At 53.9% G+C, this 20,743-nt stretch overlaps 1 protein-coding gene and 1 long non-coding RNA gene across 2 annotated transcripts in view; one reads left to right on the forward strand and one right to left on the reverse strand.

Annotated features, from left to right (window-relative positions):
* Positions 1 to 20,743, forward strand: part of BMP7 (bone morphogenetic protein 7) — an 86,549-nt gene that overhangs the window by 49,367 nt on the left and 16,439 nt on the right. Inside the window, exon 3 of the mRNA XM_025853342.2 lies at positions 6,999 to 7,147. Coding sequence (XP_025709127.1) covers positions 6,999 to 7,147 — 149 coding nt within the window. The remainder of the gene's footprint in view (positions 1 to 6,998; positions 7,148 to 20,743) is intronic.
* On the reverse strand, positions 9,127 to 14,111 carry LOC141371017 (uncharacterized). Its single transcript, XR_012375619.1, has 3 exons — positions 13,932 to 14,111; positions 13,573 to 13,688; positions 9,127 to 9,304 (listed from the first exon to the last, which is right to left on the reverse strand). It is a non-coding gene; the product is annotated as an uncharacterized lncRNA (long non-coding RNA).

Genomic DNA, 20,743 nt, shown 5'->3' on the forward strand with positions numbered 1-20,743 from the left:
TTAATTTTAGCCTTCCTGGATATGCGTAGTCTTAAAGAAAGTGTGTTTAAAAAAAGCCTTGGACCTCCCCGACTTCATCTTCCTGTTCCAGGGATGCCAGGGCCTGTTCGGGTGACTTGGTAGAAGGGCAGGGCATTCCTGGAACCCCAGGTGGGGTGCTGGGGACCTGGGGTGGGTCCTCCCCAGCCTGGGGCTCTGGAGGGGCACTCCCTGCGGCACCACGCCCGACTTCCTCCGTGGGCCCTTTGATCTCGTTCCCGGCTCCCCTGTGGGCCTGGTGTTTGCGTGCTGGTCGGACTCCAGGTGCACGGGGGCTGCTGGCTTCCCAGCCTGACTCATCCTGAGCTGAGCAGCAGCATGCCTGCTCCCTCTCTGTGACATCACGTTAGCCGGGAAAGCTGGGGGTTCCCCGCCGCGCTCACTCTTGCTCTCTGTCTTCTGGGGGCATGTTCTCCAGGTCCTGCAGCAATTCACAGTGTGCAGAGTTTTAAAGTGCCCAACCCTGTAGTGTTGCTGAGAGCCAGAGGGTGGGGGTGAGGGTCAGAGCAGGGGAGAGAGAGGGGAGTCTGCAGGTTACCCCTGCTGGAGACTCTTCCCAGCTTCCCCGTTCTCTTCGGCCCAGAAACTTCCCATGGCTGCAGACTCCCCTCGCCTCTCTCATCTTGGTTTGCACAGTCTGTTCTCCTCTGCTGGAATGCCCTTCCTGCCCTCCTGGCTTCATTAACTCTGCCCATCCCTCTGACCTGCCTCAGGAGACACTTGAGTGCTTTTCCTTCCTCTGCTGCCCCGGAGAACTCCTTCCTCACCTCATGCCCCCGGATCGGGGTCTAATAGCCTTCACTGTGTGATGCATTCAACTTATCTGGAGTCAGAGCTCCATCTCTGGCTGCTCACAGAGCACCTGGGACCTAGGGGTGTTCAGGGTTGGTTTCAGCAATGAAATTCCATTCGTTCCTATGGCTGTTGTGACAAATCACAAATTCTGTGGCTTGACACAGCACCCATTTGCTATGTTATGTCTGTGGAGGTCGGAAATTCTAGATGGATCTCACTGAGTTAATCTGAAGGTGCGTCAGGGCTGAGCCCCTTCTGCATGCTCCAGGGGAGAATCCGTCATTGCCTTGTCTTCTCCAGCTTCCAGATGCCACCCCCATTCCTTGGCTCATACCCTCCGGCTAGCAGTCACATCCCTGTGACTCTGCTTCTATCCTCACACCTCTGTCTCTGTCACCCTCTGTGCCTTATAGGGACCCTGGTAATGACAGGGCACCACCTAAATCACATCTGCAGGGTGCTCTTGCCTCGACAAGTCACAGGTTCTGGGGATTAGGATGTGGACTTCTGGTGTGTGTGTGTGTGTGTGTGCGCACGTGCGCGTGCCTGCGTGCGTGCGTGTGTGCGTGCGTGCGCGTGCCTGCATGCGTGTGCGTGTGCGTGTGCGTGCGTGCGCGTGCCTGCGCGTGCGTGCGTGTGTGTGCGTGTACGTGCGCGTGTGTGCGTGCACACACACGTGTTTTTCTGCCCACCACATGATCTGAAATTCATTTCTCTTTCTTTGATGGGGTCACTGGGCACGGAGCCAGCCACATTCTCCTGGATTCTCTCTATGCCCTCTAACCCCTGGGAGGATTCCTGGCTGGGGGTCCCAATGGGAAGGGTGGCTCTGTGTCGCTTCCTGTCTGGGGCCTGCCGTTCACTGGCTGAGGACACTTTCTTAACTCATCTGCACCTCCGCTGTCTTGTCTATAGAGCGGGGCTTGTGACCACACGTACCCCGTTGGAGGAGGGAGGATGAGGTGAGAGAATGTCATCCCTCGAGCTCGGTGGCCCAGGCCTTAGTGTTTTGGTGCTGGGACCCCTAGCTGCCAGCTGGGCCTCCTGCAGAGACCCTGGGTGCCTCCAGGTGTGGCCCTTCCAAACCCCAGCTCCCTGAAGGCGATGGGCTGTGTCTGAGGGACCCTGGGGCGGGGGGCGTGGGGGACGACCGTTGAGCTGGGTCTCAGGCTAGGATGGCAAGAGTGTCTTCCATCATACCACCTGAGACAGAGGCCCAGAATTGGCTCTCCTCCGCATGTGGCCACCAGTGGCCCGTGCGCAAGGTCTGGCCTCCCGAGCTGAAAATTGAAGCCGTGGGAGTAGATTTCCAAGGCCCCGTTCAGCTCTTGAGACCCCAGATCGCTGGGACCTGCTGGCAGAAGGTGGGAGGAGGCATCGTCCCCACATGGCTGTGGGATGGGGGCTCTCTGCAGTGATGAGGCAGTGGGCACTGGGGGGGGGGTGCAGCTGGGCTCTTGTTTCCAGGGAAGGGGGCCTGTGAGGCTCTGGAAAGCAGCTCTCGTGGTGGCGTGCGGTCCTCTGGCTTTTCTCCGTGGGTTAGATTTCAGCTGGTTTCCAGGGTTGTCCCCAGGAGCAGGAGGCCGCCGGCCCCAGCACCACCCTGTTCCCAGGCTGGTGGTTAAATATTAACACCCCTCCGTGCCACGACGCTGGGGTCACCGGCGGTTCACACCTCACAGAGAGCAGGGCTTCAGGGCAACCTGGGTTTCAGGAGGGAGCAGTTGACCTTCGGGGTCTTGCTACTGCTGCTTCCATTAGGTGAAGCAGGAGAAGGTGAGGCGGAGGCCACGTTTGCGTCCCAGCTCAGAGGCCCCTCCGTGAGCCTGGATGAGCGGGCACGTCTCCACACCCACGGAAGGGGGCTGAGAGCCAGACCAGCCCCCTCCCCCGGGGTCGTAATGCGGATCGGGTAGAGCATGGGAATAGGCTGTCCCACGTCGATCTTGCTTTTTTCAGAAATAGAAGGTGCCGCTGCATTGGGACGCTATTGATGAACACATGCAGAGGGGGGAGCACATCTTATTAGCATAATGGCTCTATGTTCTGTATTTTAGGCTTCAGTGGGCCTTATCCATTTAAGAAAATAGAGCTTTATTAAGACATAATCCACATACTGTACAATTCACCCTTGTAAAGGGTACAGTTCAGTGGTTTTAGTCTATTCCGAGCTATGTGGCCATCACCACTATTCCACATTTTCATTAGCCCAGAAGGAAACTCCGTGCCCATTAGCACCCACCCTCCCCCCGTGTGCCCCCTCCCAGCCACTGGCAACCACTAAGCTTTCTGTCTCTGTAAATTTGCTTCTCTGGACATTTCATATAAATGGAATCACACTATATGTGGTCTGCTTTCTTTTACTCGGCATAATGATTTCAGGGTTCATCCATGGAGGAGCAGGTGTCGGTGCTTCGTTCCTTCTTACTGCCAAATAATTTCCCGTTGTGTGGGTTTACCATACTTTGTTTATCCATTTATCCATGGATGGATATTTGAGTTGTTTCCACTTTTCGGGGCTATTATGAATAATGCTATGAACATCTGTGTATAAGATTTTGCGTGGATCTATTTTTCATTTTTCCGTTGGATAGTAAAATCACCTCAAATGGTAGCTCTGTGTTTCTCCTTTTGGGAAACTGCCAGACTGTTGTCCAAAGCAGCTGCACCGTTTCCCATTCCCATGAGAAGTGTATGAGCGGCCCAGTTACTGTGAATCCTCATCAACACTTGTTACTGTCTGTTTTGGTTTTAGCCATCCTGGTGGGTACAAAGTGCTATCCTACTGTGGTTCTGAGTTGTATTTCCCTGGCGACTGACGATGCTGGTCTTCCTTTTCATTGGCTCACTGGCCATTCATATATCTTTATAGAGATGTCCATGCACATTGGCCTTGTCCGTTGTTGGAGGCCATGGTGGACTAGCTTTTCCCACCTTGTCCGCTCCATTTTCTTGACTAATTTGTATAGACAGGAATTGTCTGTTGATAATTTGGTGATTTTGGTAAAAACACAGTACAAAGCCATTTGGGAATTGGGGGGGTGAGAAAGGCTTTTCATTTGTTTCAATTCTTAATGCATGTTGTGTGGCTCAAATTTTCTGTTTCTTTTTTTCACCCTTTTATAGCATTTCGTATTTCTCCAGAAGGGTACATGCTACGCATTCTGTTTTATAACACCTTTTCACTTAATACCCTATCTCCCCCTCATCAAGAAGTGTTGATTTGTATGGAAGTTTGTGCATACCCCCATGTTTTACCAGTGTCTCTTAGTAGATGGTTTTCAGTTTTTCTGCAGTAAACAGTACAACTATGGTTTGGGTTCTGTCTCTGTGATGGACAAACTACCCACAACATAGTGTAAATCGACAGTCATTTTGTTGCTCAGGAATTTGGGCAGGGCTCAGCTGGGAGGTTCTTCTACTTTCTACAGCGTTTACCGTGGTCACTGATGAAGCTGGTGGCTCACCTGGGGGCTGGCTTGGTTTCTTTCTCTCTCTTTGCTAGACCCTCTTGCCCCGTGGTCTCTGCCCCCTGCCATGCAGTCTCTCTCTTTAGCACAGGAGTCCAATTTCTTGATCCATGGCTAGCTTCCCAGAGAGCCAAAACAGAACTGCTAAGCCTCGGACAGAGCGGGGCCTCACTTCCACTGGGTCCTACTGGTCACAGCAAGGTGCAAGGTCAGCCCGGACTTCAGAGGTGGGGAACAGACTCCACTGATTTATGGCAGAACTGCCTGTGGGTACCGGGGTGGGAGGAATTGTGGGTGGCCCTATTTGCAGAAAGTCTACAACTCTGAACATCCTAGTATACTTGCTGGATGAACTTTGGAGTCAAAGTGAACATTCTTTGAATGGGTAAGTGGTCTATTGACTTGTGGGTTTTGGGGAAGTCACATAACGTGGGGGCCCAAACAGATCTAGCAGGGAATGTGCACCAGTACCTGTATGCCTTGTGTAACTCTAGAGATGCCCCAGGGAGCCTTGAGAGTTTGCTGCCTAGCTGGTCTTCCCTTGGGTCTCCGCACTTGCTGAAGAAGGTGGCGTTATCCCCATTTTACAGAGGAGGAAACTGAGGCCCAAGAATCAGCTGGCTCGACCTACTCTCCTCTCTTCCCCACCCCCCAGATCTCATAGCTATCTTCTATTTTCTCTGCTCCACACAGCACTGTGACAGTAATAGGCATCACGCAGGATCCAACCATCTCCTGTGTCTCTTGTCCTTTGGTGAGAGGTGAGTTAAGGAAGTGACAGGGCTCACGTGCTCAAGTTCGGGGGTCAGACTTCCGATGCTGTGGAAGTTCTGTCCCTTACAAGGTCACTGAGTGCAGACAGTTGGCTTCACTTCCCTGGAGCCCCCCGTCCTCATCTGTAAAGTGGGAACCACAGCCTTACCGTCGGGGACCCTGGAGAATTGACACGAGGGAAGCACCTGGATTTCCAGCAGGGCTGAGGGTGGGGGAGTGCCGTCGGGCTCCTTGGGGGACCATCACCCTGAGCCTTTCCCGCCTCTGCTCGCGCCGGGCTGGGTCAGGGAGGCCAGCGTGTTCAAGGTAAATAGCATGTCACAGATGTCCTCCCCTGTGTAAGAACCACTGTGCTCTAATGAGATGCTCAAGGTGGCAGCTAAAAGAGCCCACTCTCCCACCTGTCCCCGTGGACTTGGTGGCAGAGTCATTTCTCCATTTCCCTCTTCGTGTGGGCCAACCTCATGCCCGGACCTTTGGGGCAGAAGCAAAGCCTGTGTTAGTATCCTGCTCTTCCCGCCTTGCCGAGGCTCTCCTGCCCCGGTGCCTTTGAATACAGCTCTGCCCCTTCCAAGCAGGCCCAGAACAGACCGCAGACCGAGGCCGGGGGGAGGGGAGTTGGTGCATTCCCGCTGATTCACGGGATGAGTCAAGGCCAGCCGGTAATATCTGGTGCTCAGTGTCATGGCCTGTCATATTTGGTATCGTTTGGCAAGATGTTCACTGTTCGAGGGCCCCAAGTTACTATTCGTTGCTTTACTGCCCATAAGGGCTTATCCAGATATCTGGTCACATTTTCCTGCAAATAACACTTTCCAGCAAAGTCACCACCCAGGTTGGCGACTTCTGTGCTGTGGTGTGGACGCTTCCTACCAGGGCCCGGGGAGCCTGTCTGAGCGGGGGAGCTGTTTGGATTTGGAGTGGCGTTTCTTCTCTGTCTGCTGTTTGTTGCGGACTGCTGACTGGTTCCTTGACGGTGTTGGCGGCGCTCCATAGCCAGGGCAGTCATCAAGGCAAACTGGAGACGGGGACAGCAGGAAACTCTTGTTTGTAAGTTGAAAATCTGTGCAGACATCCCCCAAACCGGTTCTGGAACTGCCTGTCCAGGGACCCAGGGAAGAAGTGGAAGAGCGGTGGTTGTGAAAGACCGTCTCGTTATTATTCCGTTGGGACAGGACGGTCCAAGTTAGGGTCTTCAGTATCCTCTGTGGCTCTAAAGAGCCATTGCTGCTTCTAGCACCTTCTGGCACCTCTCCGTGTTGGAGAGGGGAGTGAGCTCAGAGGGGCTGGTAAGGAGACACCGCACTGTCTTGCGCTGTAGCTACGTTTTGTTGGCTAGGAGGTCCCCGGTCATGGTTCATTCGGACACACTGCATAATATAATTCGGCATTTTCTCAATCAGGTTTTGGCCATTGTTGAATATCACCTAAAGTGAGATCGTCAGGGACATGGATGCAGATAACCCCTCTTTCTATCCTGTGGTCCCAGTGATGCTGTCCCATCCGCGCCCTCCCACGGCCAAGGGCTGGGCATCCCCTTGACTAAGCCAGCTAGGTTCTCTGCTCTCAGACTTTGGGATGGAGCGATGCCTAGAGAGAAATGGAACCCAAGTTCCTGCCTTTGACAGCTGTGCTTGATGAGACAGCCCTGCATCCTCACACCTGCCTTGGCTCCTGCTCCATCTGAGGCTGGTTCTCCAGCCCCGTGTATGCCTGTCTGAGGACCCATGACTCTCCCCATACATCTCCAGTGGGTTCTGTGTTCAAGGAAATTTGAGACACTGGCTAAAATTACTGATTTATTTTCTGCGTGCCTTCTCACAAGTCTTGTACACACGAAGGTCACTGGCAAACGTCAGTGTGTTATGGCATGCGCAGAATGCCTGCTGACCTGGGGCCTGTGTCTCTCCTCTCTTGCAGGGAGTCAGACCTGTTCCTGCTGGACAGCCGCACCCTCTGGGCCTCGGAGGAGGGCTGGCTGGTGTTCGACATCACTGCCACCAGCAACCACTGGGTGGTCAACCCACGGCACAATCTGGGCCTGCAGCTCTGCGTGGAGACCTTGGACGGTAGGTCTCCGGCCACCACCCCACTGGTTCCGACACAGCCTGTGTTCCTGGATTCACATAGGAGCTCAGCAAGCTCATGCTTGTTTCCATCAAAACAGGGCCCCCCAGCCCCCACCAGCCAGTACTCACTGTCCAGCCTTTTGATCCCAAGCAAAAATAGCGCCTACCCCCTTTGCAAGAGAAGATTACACAGTTGGCCATAGCCCAGTTGGGTGAGGCCTCATTGCACAGAGTGAGGCCCTCACCAGCAGGGTTGGCATCTTCTTGGAAATGCAGGCCTGCTACGTTAGAACCAGCACTTTAACTGGGGCCCCAGGTGATGGCTGAACACATAACCATCTGAGACGTGCTGACCCAGGCACCCCAACCTGGAGACACAGGACATCCTGTGTGTCCCGTGCATGGCAGGATGTCTAACCAGCATCCCTGGCTTCTACCTACTAAGTGCCAGTAGCATCTCCCAAAAATGTCTCCAGATGTTACCAAATGTTCCCTGCGAAGCAAAACTGCCCCTGGTTAAGGACCACAGCACTGGTGCAAGGAAGGCCTGAAGCCCCTTCCAAGTGACCCCAAATATGGTTCTGAGTCCCAAATACTTGGAAAGTCCACTGTTGGCCTGCGTCCCCCTGTGCCTCCCACTCACTCTCTGCCGGGCATCCACCTGCTCTGACAAGGGTGGCCAGAAGGCGAGTGGGAACCGGGGTGGGACTGCTTGCGCACACGCCTTCCCCCAAAGCGTGTTTCTTATTAAGTGGGGGATGGCTTTGGAGTGGGTAGCTTCTTCCTTACACCAGCTTTCGGGAAAAAAACCCCAAACTAGAAACACATTGATTTTAGAATAGGTAATACTTACCAGTGGCTTAAAAGGCAAGTTACAGATGCGTGCAAGGGTGCAGCCCTCCCCGGGGCCACTGCCTCAGCTGCTCCCTTCCATCCCAGAGGCACCCGCTGTTTCCATGTTCCTGGCTGTCTTTTCAGAAATGCCCTCTGGGTGTTTAAACAACTGCACATAGATTCTGCTTTGCTTTTATTTTATTCCTCCCGCAAGTAGTGACATAGTATATATGGTGTTGTCTGCCTTGCTCTTTTTTTTTTTTTCACCTGACAACTTAACCTTGAAGGTTGGCCCTTTGTAGCCATGGACAAGCTGCCCTATTTGTTCAGGGGCCGTTGTGTTTTTGCATACGTGGGGAGTGAGTGTAGCTTTGCCGCTCATTCGCCGTGTGGCTTTGGACAAATTCCCTAACCTTCCAGAGCCTCCTCATCTCCAACACACAGGGCCATAGGGGGCATTAATACAGAAGGAGTTTTAAAATAGTGCCCTAGTGTGCGTAGGAATTGGCCGGGCATCTCGTTAAAATGCAGATTCTGATTCAACAGGTCTGGAGTGGAGGAGGCTGCCGTAGAGGCAGCTGGTCCTGGGCCGTGTGTTGGGAAACAGAGGCTGAGTCTAGACCCGATGCCTAGGACACACGCCCTGAGCCAGGGCTGTTGCTTCTATTATTAATGGTGGTGGTGGTGTTATTCCTCCTCCTGACTTATCCACGCGCCCCCTGGGAAGGACGTGTCAGTGTTTTCTGGTCCTTTGCTCTTACAAACACGGCTGCAGTGGAAAACCTCAGTGCACACGTCGTTGTCCACTTGAGTGTAGCTCTGGGATAAATTCCTGAAAGGGACAAATTCAGCCTGCATCCTGTTTTTCTGTGGCCTGAGCTGAAAATACTTTTCACGTTTTTAGATGGGGGAGGAACATCAAAAGAAAAAGGCCATCTCATGACACGTAAAATAAGATGAAGTTCACGTTGTGATGTCCATAAAGTTTTATTAGTACACAGCCACACTCACTCGTTTACATATTGTCTAGGCCTGCTTTTATGTTATCACAGCAGGGTTAAGTAGTCGTGACAGAGACTCTGTGGTCCACAAAGTTGAAAAGATTTATTATTTCCGGACGATTATTTATCGACAAAGTGTGCAATCCCTCTTGTATGCCAGAACTTCTCAAACGGTGTCCCATGAAGTGTCGATGGGTGTCCCGGAGGAAGGGAAGCATTCATGATCAGTTAAGTGTGAGAAAGGCCAGGTTGGATAAACTAAGCAGGTTTCTCTGCAGGACTTCTCGGAACCTTTATTTTGCAAGTGTCCGTTGTGAATTTCCTGTTGGGGAATAGAGCATAGAGGAATTCTAAACTTATTTGACAATAGAGTCATTCAACTCTTCTTTTTTACTTACAAGCTCCTAAGGAACATACTGGAGATGAAGTAAAAATGGGGCTGCGGTAGATTGGACTCCTCTCTTCAGAGTGGCCATTTCCCTGGACTTGCAGATATTGTCTAGATCTTCCAGCTTGACCTTGATGGGTCCTGTGCTTCTCTGCCCTGTCTGCCCTGCTGGCTTGGGGTGGCCCAAGTTTGGTTTTTCTCTTAAGTGACACTCAGCCCAGTTCCTCTAGTGTCAGGCTTGGCATCGCCTTTCTCCCCCGAAGTCTGGGGCTTTGTGCCCTTATTTCCTCCAGCTCCTGCTCCCCCCAGAATGCAGGTGAGGCTTGGCGCTCATGGAGATGGCACAGCCTGATGGTTAAAGCTTGGGCCCAGGAGGCCAGACTCATCAGGTTCAAACCTCACCTCTGCTGTTTCTACCCACATGATCCAGGGTGAGTCACTTAATGTCCCTCATCTGGAAAGTGGGGTTAATAATAGTTTCCACCTTCCAGGGTGGTGGTGAAGGATCAGATGAGCTCATGCAAGTGAAGAGTTTAATTGTTCAACTCGGAGCAACCACTGAGCCCAGAGTCAGTGCTTTATGCCATGATCTCTTGTAATTCCCACCATGGAGCCACAAGGCAGATGCTACCAGTAAGATCCTCACGGGACAGGAGGCCCCTGACAGGTGTGCGGCTGCATGTTCTGGCAGCCACCTGGGGACCCCTCTTCACCTATGGGGAGGATAGCCTAGTGCTCGTAAGATGCTGCCCAGGGTCCGGGCAAGGATCAGAAGCTGTACGTGTGACTCAGGACCTGTCTCCTCCCCTCCCGCCCCCTCCCAGACGGGGCGCCCAGAGCTGGGCATGGATGCCACCATCCAGGGATTTGGCTGCTCTGTCCAGGCACTGTGCATGCCCAGGAAGCAAGTTTGGCCTGGTGGCCTGGGTCAGGGAAGGACCACCCACTCAGACCATCAGAGAAGGATAAAGGGTACAATGGCTAACTGGGGGGGTATGAATTTCGGGATCTTTGTGGGAATGAGGTAAGAAGCAAGTGAGCCCAGCGTTTCTGAAACCGTGGGCTCCAGGCTATGCAGTTGCTTTCCCTCTGACCCCGGCGTCCCTCAGAATCCCCTGGGAGGCATGTTGAACTTAACTGATTCCCAGGTCCCACCCCAGACCCACTCACTGATGCTGAGTCCCTGAGGATTGGGCCCAGGAAGCTGCCTTTTCTCACGAGCTCCCTGAGTAACTTGGGGCCTGGCCAAGTGCTGACATGCTGGCAGAGTCATGCCCCGTGTTTTGGGGTACCTGCTAATAAGATGATGCTCAGGCTGAGCACACCATCATGTTAAATGCCTGCACCCGTGAAAGACCAGCAGAGCCTGTTGGGGAGTCCATGCATTTGGGGCTGTGTTTGCTGGCACACCACGGCTGTGTTTTTTGTAGAAGCAGTCGGGCCCCTGCCCCAGGGGCTCCTGCTGGCATTCGCCTAAACTCAGTGAGCCCCGCTGCCTCCTACAGCACCTGGGCAAGCCGAGTTCCAGGGCGGTGGCACCCCTGCCCGGCCCCCAGTGCCCGCTCTGGGAGGAAAGGAGAAAGGGGCACCGAGTCAGGTACAGCGTCTAATCCTTGTCCAGACCCTAGCAGCATCTTGCAGCCACTAGGTGGCTGCTGGAATATGGAGCCTGTCCCCTCTCAAGAGACCCCAGTTTTCACACCCATACAATGGGCGTGTTGATGGTAGTTATGCTGGTGAGCTTGCTTCCATCCTAGTGAGGCACAGACGTCACAGATCTTCTTTGAGAAGCCTGATGTCTGGTGCGAGGGGAGCCTCCTGCTCAGTGGGTCTCCAAGTCCCTCCTGAGACCACCCAGGAGGAAGACCTCCCTCTCCCTCCAGCTGCGCCTTCCTTTTAGTGCCCCTGGGGAGCAGCACAGAGCGTGCCTGTGTGGGGGAGAAGCCCATAAACGCTCCGGGCTTCTCTGAGCCACAGGTGGCTGTGGCTCATCGGGAGCCAACTGGGGAGCATTGTCTCATCCACAGGACGCTGTGGGAAGGAGGGCTGGCGTCTACTTGTCTTTCCCTTTGTACAGAAGGCAAGAGGAAAGGCAGCTGCTCCCAAGCCACACAGGCGGTGCTCTGCGCTCCAGGGGCGGGTGGGAGAGAAGAGGCACGAATGGAGGGGTGCTGACGCGTTCTGGCTCCCCGAGTGGAGGGCTAGTCAGCTGACAAGGGGGCTGTCCCCGTGGTGCCGGTGGGGGCCGAACCCTCGCCGCAGGCCAGGCTGCTGGCTCGGGGCTCCCGTGCAGAACAGGGACAGGCCCACACGGGTCCCGCCCGGGGCCAGCAGCCCAGGCCCTGCTCCTCGGGCAGCCGCATGTCGTGTTGGGCAGCGCGATGCCTTGTCCCTTCTTCTGTTCCACGGGTGCAATAATGGTCGGGCAGAAGAGTGAATTCCTGTGAAATGCTGAGCCCTGGGCCTGGCACCCCATCCATGCTCCCTGCACACTCGATGGGATCATCATGGTTGCCTTCGACGAGCTTCGTGCTTTTGGGGATCTGCCCAGGGAGCGCGGCTCTTAGCATCGACACGTTAGCAGACGAGGAAACCAGGGCCGAGAAGGGGGAGCCACCTGCCTGAAGTCGCCCAGTTCCCTGGGTAGACCTGGGCTTTGCCGCTGGTTCTGACTCCAGCCCCCCAACTTGCACTCTTCGCTGAAACGCCTTCCGAGGAATGTGGTCCGCAGGGACCAGGCTTGAGGAGTGTGTATTCCACGAGTGCCTGCCAGGTACACGGCTGGGCCCTGCCGACAGACAGCTCGGGACCCTACAGCGTCCTGCTTCCTGCCTGGGAAGGAAAGTGTTTGAGAGAGAACCCAGAGGCCGGTGCGCTTCCCGCAGGACCAACAGAAGTGGCCAGGGCTGCATTTGACTTTTGTGGGCTCCTCCCTCCATAAAAAAAAAAAAAAATAGTAAAAATGATGTTTTATGACCATGTTGGTATAAAGATGAATATAATCCTTCCTGGATTAAAAATGAAAACATCTTCATGAGCCCCTAAAAGTACTATGGGCCTGGGCACCGTACCTGCAGACAGGATGGCCCCGGGTCCTGCGTCCCAGGCTGGGGAGCAATGCTGGCCTCTCCCTGCCCCAGCACCTGGGTGTTAGAACCAGCTTCCTATAGTCGAGAGCCTCCCCACCTGCACTGGGAACACATTTCTTCACTCAACAAACATTTGATGAGCCCGGGATTGTTGTAGGCACTGGGGTAGGGCCTGAAGGATTTTGCTGTCACATCGCCCACGTTCTCGTCGGAAGGTGGACAGTGACGAGACCGTATTCTAAAGGTCGGGGAGGAGGCTGTGAAGACAAGTTCTGGGGTTCTCAGGAGGGCTTCCAGCTGCTCTCTGGGTCCATACCCATGGTTTTTCCGCTGCCACCTTCCGTCCCAAAGCCGCGGGCAGACAAAGACACTGCTTCGGGCTTGAGACGCTTTTGTCCTTGCGGACGTGCAAACACCTGGTCATTTGTTCCCAAGACAAGGACTCCAGCCTCTTGTCCAGAGAAGAAATCACTCAGAGGCTCAGGAGGGCGGTGTCGAAAAGCCCGACCTCTCTAATCCAAGAAGACAATCTGGCGGCCTCATTTGCCCCCCTCAGGCCTCCTTGCCTCCAGCCGCTGCTCGTAGATGAGGAGGCCTGGTCTCCCCACTCCCGCCCCACCCCGTCTGCTTCCTGAAGTCAGACACTGAATGTTCTGAATGTCTGCGCGAAAAGGGAGCCTCTCGCTTCTCTCCTCGGGTGCGGGAGCACGTGCCCCTCTTCTTCATCAGCCCCGACGGGATTGAATGGGATTGCAAGGCGTTTAAAGGATAGAGGGCGTCTGCTGTCCCAGTGTGATGCTCGGCGGCGGCGGCAGCGGCTGGGATGGGACCGGGAGGTGAGCCATTCGCCCAGGGCAGCTGTGCAGAACAGGCCCTGTAAAGCCGAGGTTGGCGAGTGATCCCGCCCACAGCGCGCAGCTGGCTCCAAGGTGCCGTCACCCTTGTGATTGCTTCACATCCTGTTTGTTCAGAAGCCGAGTGAGAGACAGGAGGAGGCCTTGATGACCCAGAGGCTGGGATGGGTCCTTCCCGGGCTGGGTGGGCAGCAGTGGCTGGGACAACACTGGGTCATCGGGGACAGGCAGATGTCACAAGTGTTAACTACGTTCTCACCTGTCACTTGGGCCTTGGTCCACGGAGACAAGTGGCTGGAATTAATGTGTTTTGTACAATCGGCGAAGAGCAGTCTGCTGCTGTGGGCCTCCACGGGGGATCCAGTGGCTCTGGGCCTGGAAAACAAAGAAGCCACAAGAAAACCAAGGTGTCGCCTTCTCTGTGATTGGGTTGTGCTCTCTCCTCTCCCAAGAGGCCCCATTTGGGCTCCATGCCTCTTCCGGGGGAGCTTCCCCTGGGCTGCGCATGCTGATTCTGCTCCTGCCTCTCCAGGGCCTGCCAGCGGTGGCCTGATGCCCTGGCTCGTCCCTGTCCTCCACACCAGAGTCCTGCGTCCACACCACCGCCCACCGGCTCACCTCTTGGAAGACCTTCCTCCTCATGCCTTAGGGAATCCTTCCTACAGTTTGGAGGCTCTGAGGTTGCCCACATTCACGCCCAAGCCATCTTTTCCTTCCTGGGTTTCCATCCACCTGGACTCAGTGATGGTTTGGCGGTTACGTTCACAGCTTCGAGCCAGCTTCCCCATCTGTAAATCTGGGGTCAGGAGGCCTACCTGAGGAGGAATGGGCTCAGCACGGTGCCTGGCGCAGAGCAAATGCTCAGTAATGGTTGTTTCTCATATTTATTGTGAGCCAACAATGGGTAGAACCAACTCTGTCAGGAATACTTTCATGGGCAAATAACAGACAATTAAAGTGCCTTATCTCGGGGCAGTTATGGTTTCCTTTACAAGTCTGGAAGTATGTGGATCCAGGGTTGGTTAGAGCAGATGTCAGCAAACTTTTCCTATAAAGTACCAGATGGTAAGTGTTCTAGGCCTTGTGGGTCAGATAGTCTCTGTCACAGCTCCTCAACTGTGGCTTTAGAGCATGAAAGCAGGTGGTAAATATGTACACCAATGTGCAAGGTGGTTCCAATAAAACTTTATTTGCAAAAACAGGCGTTAGGCTGCATTTGGCCTGCAGGCTGTAGTTTGCCAACCCCTGGGTTGGCAGAATCAACAACAGTCAAGATCTTTTCCCTCCTGGCCCCACGTTGTGTCCTGAGACTCATCACATCACATTTGGCAAGATGGTGGCCTCCACATCCCCAAGCATGGAGGAAGGAAACAGGTGGACTAGATAAAGGATCTTCTTTCCTACCGCCTGCCTTTTTAGGGAGGAGAGCATCTCTGAGAAGCCTGCAGCACCCATCCTAGAATGAGCTGTATGTGAGACTAGGAAGGGTCTGTTTGCAGCCTTCTCGTGTGGAGGAGGGCCAGGGACAAAGGGGCTGGGCATGGCATGTGCAGCCATAGCCAGCCGCTTCTGCCTCACTGAATGCTTCTAGGATTGGGCCTTCTCCACGCAGCTCTGGAGTGGGAACAGAGCCTGCTCAGACAGCTTTGTTGGCCTTTCAGATAGCAGGTGTGATGATTTGGGAACAGGTGGACACGTGGAATGTGCGAAGGGTGTGGGAAATAAGCAGCACAAAGGATTTCGCTTCTGCTTTCCACCACAGCAAGGACAATGTAGGTTCATGCAAACCCTGTTGGTGAATGTTTCTCATATTCATGACCATCCAAGCTGGAAGCACCCTAGGTGTCCTCCACTAGGTGAATGGATCAACAAGCTGGGTCAGAGCCATACCGTGGAATACTACTCAGCGACGGGATCAAATCCATACTATGGAATAGTACTCAGCGACCAGGTCCAAACCATGCTATGGAATAGTACTCAGCAACAGGGAGATGAGCAACTGGAACATGCAACCCCAGAGGCGAATCTCAAAGACATCCAGATGGAAGTAAGCTGAAGCAGAAGACAGTGAGAGTCCACGTACACGAAATGTCAAGAAAATGCAAAGCTATGGGGATGAGAACAGGTCACTAGTTGCCAGAGGCCGGGAGTGGAGCAAGAACAGGTCTAGAAAGTAGAGTTTCTCTCCCTCGGCACTGTTGACATCTGGGGCTGGCTCCTTCTCTGTCGGGAGGTCATCCTGAGCACTGTACAATGTTTAGCACCATCCCTGACCTCTACCCACTAGATGGAGAAGCACCTCCCTCAAGTCGTAAAACCCCAGAATGTTTCCAGACCTTGATACATGTCCCCCTGGGAAGCAGAGACACCTCCAGTTTCAATGCACTGAGATAAAAGGCAGCACAGGGGAGTTCTGGGGGGCACTGGAGCTGTTCTGCATCTTGATCGAAGTGGTGATCACATCAGTGTATACATTTGTGACGACTCACACATCTGTATTCAAGATGTCCGTTTAAACACTAAAATTAAAAAAAAAAACCAACTCAAAACCAAAACAGAATTAAAACATCCCACAAAGAGGCAAACCATGTGTTCTACTAAAGAGGAAGAAAGCAGCAAAGCCATCGCCCTGAGCCCACGCACCTGCCTACCGGGTAGACCAGATGCCTCGTCCATCACGTATTGCTACAGCCAACAGGGGGATCAGATCTAATGCTACATCAGGAAGACCTTTCTCTCCTCACTTGAGGAGCACCTCTGGGCAGATTAAAATACAGGACACCCCGTTAAATTTGAATTTCAGCTAAACAACAAATAATTACTTAGCGTAAGTATGTCCCACATACTGCCAACATTATTCATTTCTCCGAAATTCAAATTCAACCAGGCATCCTGTATTTTCGCTTGCAATGTCTGGCAACCCTGTTCTTGGGCAAATCTTCAGGTGGGGTTTTTTTTTTTTTTTAACCTATTAATTCTTAGCTAGACTGTACATCTTTTCCAACTTCCCTGAAGACACAGACCTTATGGTTAAAGCATTATGTTTCTTGTTCCTCCCTGCCTTGATCAGTTACTACGCCTAGCTCCAGCCCTCTGCCTAATGCATGTGGCCTGGCTCCCTATTCAGTGATATTCACCCTGGACATTTAGATACACACCATCAAAACAGATACTTGCCCTTGCACGTGCTAAGTAAAGCCAATACCCTGTGATATCATAAAATGAAATAGAATTCTTCTGCCAGACAACCCACATGTCCTCTCCTCCAGTAAAATGCTTCTTGGCCCCTCTTGGGGGGTATTAAAACAAAAAAGAAAAAACCTTATGTGTATACATACTCTCGTATGTTGATGTATGCTTTAAATTTCTTCTCTCCAAGATGTGATCACACTGTATCTGGTTCTGCGCTTCCTTCCCCGGGCTCTGGGTGTAACCCCCAGGGTACAGAGCAGTGCCCGGCCCCGGCCTGTGCACCATGAATATTTGTAAAAAGATGAATGAATTATTTAGGTGTCTGGTCCGCTAACTGTCTGGATAAAATGCCACATTGTCTCTAGCGTTTCACAGTTAAAAACTTGACTGCGAGGACTTACCTTTGTGTGTTTGTCCAGGAGCAGCGCTTGTTTTAGGGAGGGGTGTGCCAAGCCGTGGCTCGACACCTGGGACGTGTCGCCTCCCAGGGGACACTTAGCGATGTGTGGAGACAGCTGTGGTCGTCAGGACTCTGGGGGAGCGATGCTCCCGGGACACCTGTGCACATCCTCCAGTGCCCCCCAGGGGTCTGAGTGCCGGGGGCCGAGGACCAGCCACTGTGTTGCCACCGTCTGTTGGGTCAACGTGCTGTGGCCAGTCTTAGAGCCCTGTCCTGTGCTGGGGCAGTGGGTGGAGGGGACCACCCTGCCCTGAATTGTGGGGCTCGTGGGAGGGCAGCGAAACATAGGCAGGACCCAGAGAGGCCACCCAAAGTGCGAGGGTCTAGAGGAGAGCCTGGTGGGAGGGGGCTTGTTTCTGGACCACCATCTGCCCCCTACACCAGCCTGAGTGGGTCTCTCACCACAGAAGTCTGGCTGTGTTCCCCCCTCCAGACCCTCTGTGGCTGCTGTCATACCTAGAATGTGGTCTAGAGCCCCCAAGAAGGCCCTCTGTGACCCAGCCTCATCACCGGCCCCCCTTCCCTCCCTCTTCCCAGCCCCACCCCCCTCCTCCCTGTTCTTCAAACACACCATGTGTGTTCCTGTCTCCTGGACTTGGCATTTGCCATTCCTTCCGCGGGGAACATTCCGCCCCCAGGACCCCCGTGCCTAAGAAGCTTTCCCTGCCAGTCCCCCTTGTCCCTGCCCCTGCCCCGGTCCTGGTTACTTCGTGGCCATCACCACCATCAGTCACAATACTCTGCATCCCTGAGCTTATTTCCCTCCCCGGGGTGGGGGGCGGCGTGCTGGGGGCTGTTCTGGTTCACTGTTGTACCTCGCACAGAGCCGGGCACACAGCGGGTGTTCATCAGCATTGCCGAATGAACTAAGGGGTCAACGACAGCGTGGTTGTTCAAGCCTGGGACACATAACCTCAGTGTCCGTCCGTAGGAGAGGATAAAGTAAAGGCATTTCCAGATGCGAGGCTCCTTGTGGCCAGGGGGGATGAGGTCAGTGTGCTTCGTTGATGTGGAAAGATGTCCACAGTATCTTGCATAAAAGCCAAGTTTATATGAAACAGCAGTAACCGTCCCAATTATGAGGAATTGCACACACGTGTTTTTATAGACACACATGCGTGCAGCTTAGACTCAACAATCACAGGGGTTTGTTCATTTTGGTGGTTGGGGCAAGAAACGAGCTTCAGGACTGGTTCGATCCAGTGGCTCAGCGACATCACCAGAGATTCTGCATCTGTCTCTCTGTTCTTCCTTCCACCAGATCAGCCCCATTTGAAAATGTAAACGTCTCGTGGTCTCTGGTTGGTGGCCGTTTCTGGGGCTCCGTCCATTCCTCCTCCCTCAATCTTGTCCAGGGAGAGAGAAGGTTGTTTTCAAATGCTAAAGGGGAAAGTTTCTTTTCCAGAAACTTCCAGGGTACCTCTCTTCCGTTCATTGATTGCATTGGGTTCTGTGTCCGTCCTTGAGCCAGTCACTGCAGCTAGAGGATTAGTTGTTGTCCGTTAGACCACAGGCCCACCCCTGTGGGGTCTGCTAAGGCACCGAGGCCGAAATGAAAATTGGGTTGGGTTGGATACCAAGGAAAGGGGGCACGGGTGAGACAAATAGCATCATCCCCAATTTACAGATGAGGCAGTTGAGGCCCCAGCATCCAACTTTACCTCTCTTGGCCCACACAGGGTGGTCGGTGGCAGATGTGGGTTTAAACCCCTTGAGGTTCCTCTTTCCCCCCGTCCACCCATCGCTCTGCTGAGGCTGTGGGTCCCCGGACCTGGCTGTCCTGACAGCTGCAAGAGCCAGCCAGACCCCCTCCCTTGGTGCTGCACGGCCCGCTCGCGGCCCTTAGATTTACTGTACCTGGAACAGCATCAGGTTTTCAAGCGAGGCATTTTTATTTTGCCCTAAAAGCCTTCCAGGTGGGGGTGGGGGCCAGATACAATCCCTAGGGGCTCAGGTTTAATGGCTTCTTTTATAGAATCGTTCGAATTATAAATGCATGAACTCGAGGAAACCCTTGCTAAAGAATGCAGGAAAGCCGAACATTCAAGGGGGTGAAGGTGAAACAGTGGTGGATGGGGGACGTTTGCTCTTTTAAACATGAGCTGTTAAAAAACCAAAGCGAACCCCCCGGTGCCGATCTGGTCCCTGGGAGGCTGGATTTCCTGACTTGGGCCCGTCTGGGGGGCTCCAGGTGAAGTTAATTCCAGATGTGGACGGGCCCAGGGCCTCCAGAAGCACCACGTTCATTGGCCTCTGACCCCTCCGACCTAACTGGGGGTTATGCATTTCTGTCCCGGTTACGCAGCCCGGGTTCAAATTCTGCTCTGTCACTTCCAAGCTGGATGTCCTTGGGCAGGTTATTCGGCCTCTCTGGGATGTTCTCTCATGAGTGAGATCGGCTTTATCTTTCTTTGGAATATTTATCACCATGTGGCATGACAACAAATACACCCTGGCCAGTAGCCTGAGCTGACAGCTGGCTCTCAGCTCCCAGCCTGCTCCGCCCAGCAGCGGAGCACAGGACATGGCGCTTGTTCCGTCTGCTTTCTCCTGTCTGTCTCTCCGGCCCCGTACCCTCTGGGTGCCCTCCTTCCTCCTCCCCAAGCTTCTTCCAGATCCTTCCAGATCCTCCCTAACTGGGCACTCTGGTGCAAGCCCTGACCTCTCAGTGGTAGAGTCAGGGTGCCTGGGCTCGGCCCTGAGGCTGCTGTCCAGCTACACCCCATGTCCAGAGGAATTCCTCCCTGTCACCCCAACCGATGCCCCGAGCCAACATTTATCGAGCACATCCCACGTGCAAAGCTCTGTTCTTGGAAGGGTCTGTGTGTTGAGTGACAGAGGCAGGACTTGAACCTGGGAAGTCTGGCGCCCGGCCAGAGTGTGTGTAGTTCCAAGGTCCGTCTCTCCCCCCCAGATCGGGAGCTGCACCCAGGCTGGGATGGTCCGCTGCCCACCTGCCAGGTTCCCTCGGGCGACAGGTGGACACCGAAAGTGGCAGCCATTGAACCACACTGCGTTCAGCCTTCCACCCTCCCCAACCCTTGGCTCAGTTTCCCCACCTCCATTAATGGCCCCTCCCTTCTTCCAGGTGCTCAGGCCCAGAGCCCGAAAGTCAGGTGTGACTCTGCACCTTCTCACAGCCTCTCTGTCCAGTCCCTCAGCAAATTCCGCCAGATGTTTCTTTCAAAGTGGATCCAGGCTCTGTTGTTTCCCAGCTTGGGATATGCTCTCGTTATGTGACCGTGGGGTGAAACTGGGGAAGGGGACAGGGCACGTCCCTGTACGTTTTCTTCTGCAACTTCCTGTGAATCTGTAATCATTTCAAAACAAAACTTTAAACGTAAATTCCAAAGACGGATTTGAAAAATGAATCCCTGAGGATCTGTCTCTGGCCAGCACTGCTCACCGCTGCCTGGAGCCAGCACTGTCCCTCTCCCTGGACTGTCCAGTAGCCTCCCCCTGGCCCCCCAGGGGCACCTGAGGTGCTCTATTAGAGACAACTCGGGGTGCCCGCTGCGCAGCTTAAACACCCCGTGGCTGCCACTTCACACCACCATCTCAGTCCCTGGTCCACAAACTGGGGGGCTTAAAGCAGCAGGGCTTTGTCCTCCCGTAGTCTGGAGGCCAGAAGTCCCAGGGCTGTACCCCTTCCGAAGGCTTGAGGAACAAGTCCTTACTTGCCTCTCTTGGCTTCGCTGGTGTTTGGTGTTTGTTGGCCTCCTTCCCTCAGGGTGTGTGTGTGTGTGTGTGTGTGTGTGTGTGTGTGTGTGTGTGTGTG

The sequence above is a fragment of the Callorhinus ursinus genome, unplaced genomic scaffold, assembly GCF_003265705.2.
Source record: "Callorhinus ursinus isolate GAN/ISIS: 27379988/994484 unplaced genomic scaffold, GSC_fseal_2.0 scaffold53, whole genome shotgun sequence".
In the NCBI taxonomy this organism is placed as follows: Eukaryota; Metazoa; Chordata; class Mammalia; order Carnivora; family Otariidae; genus Callorhinus; species Callorhinus ursinus.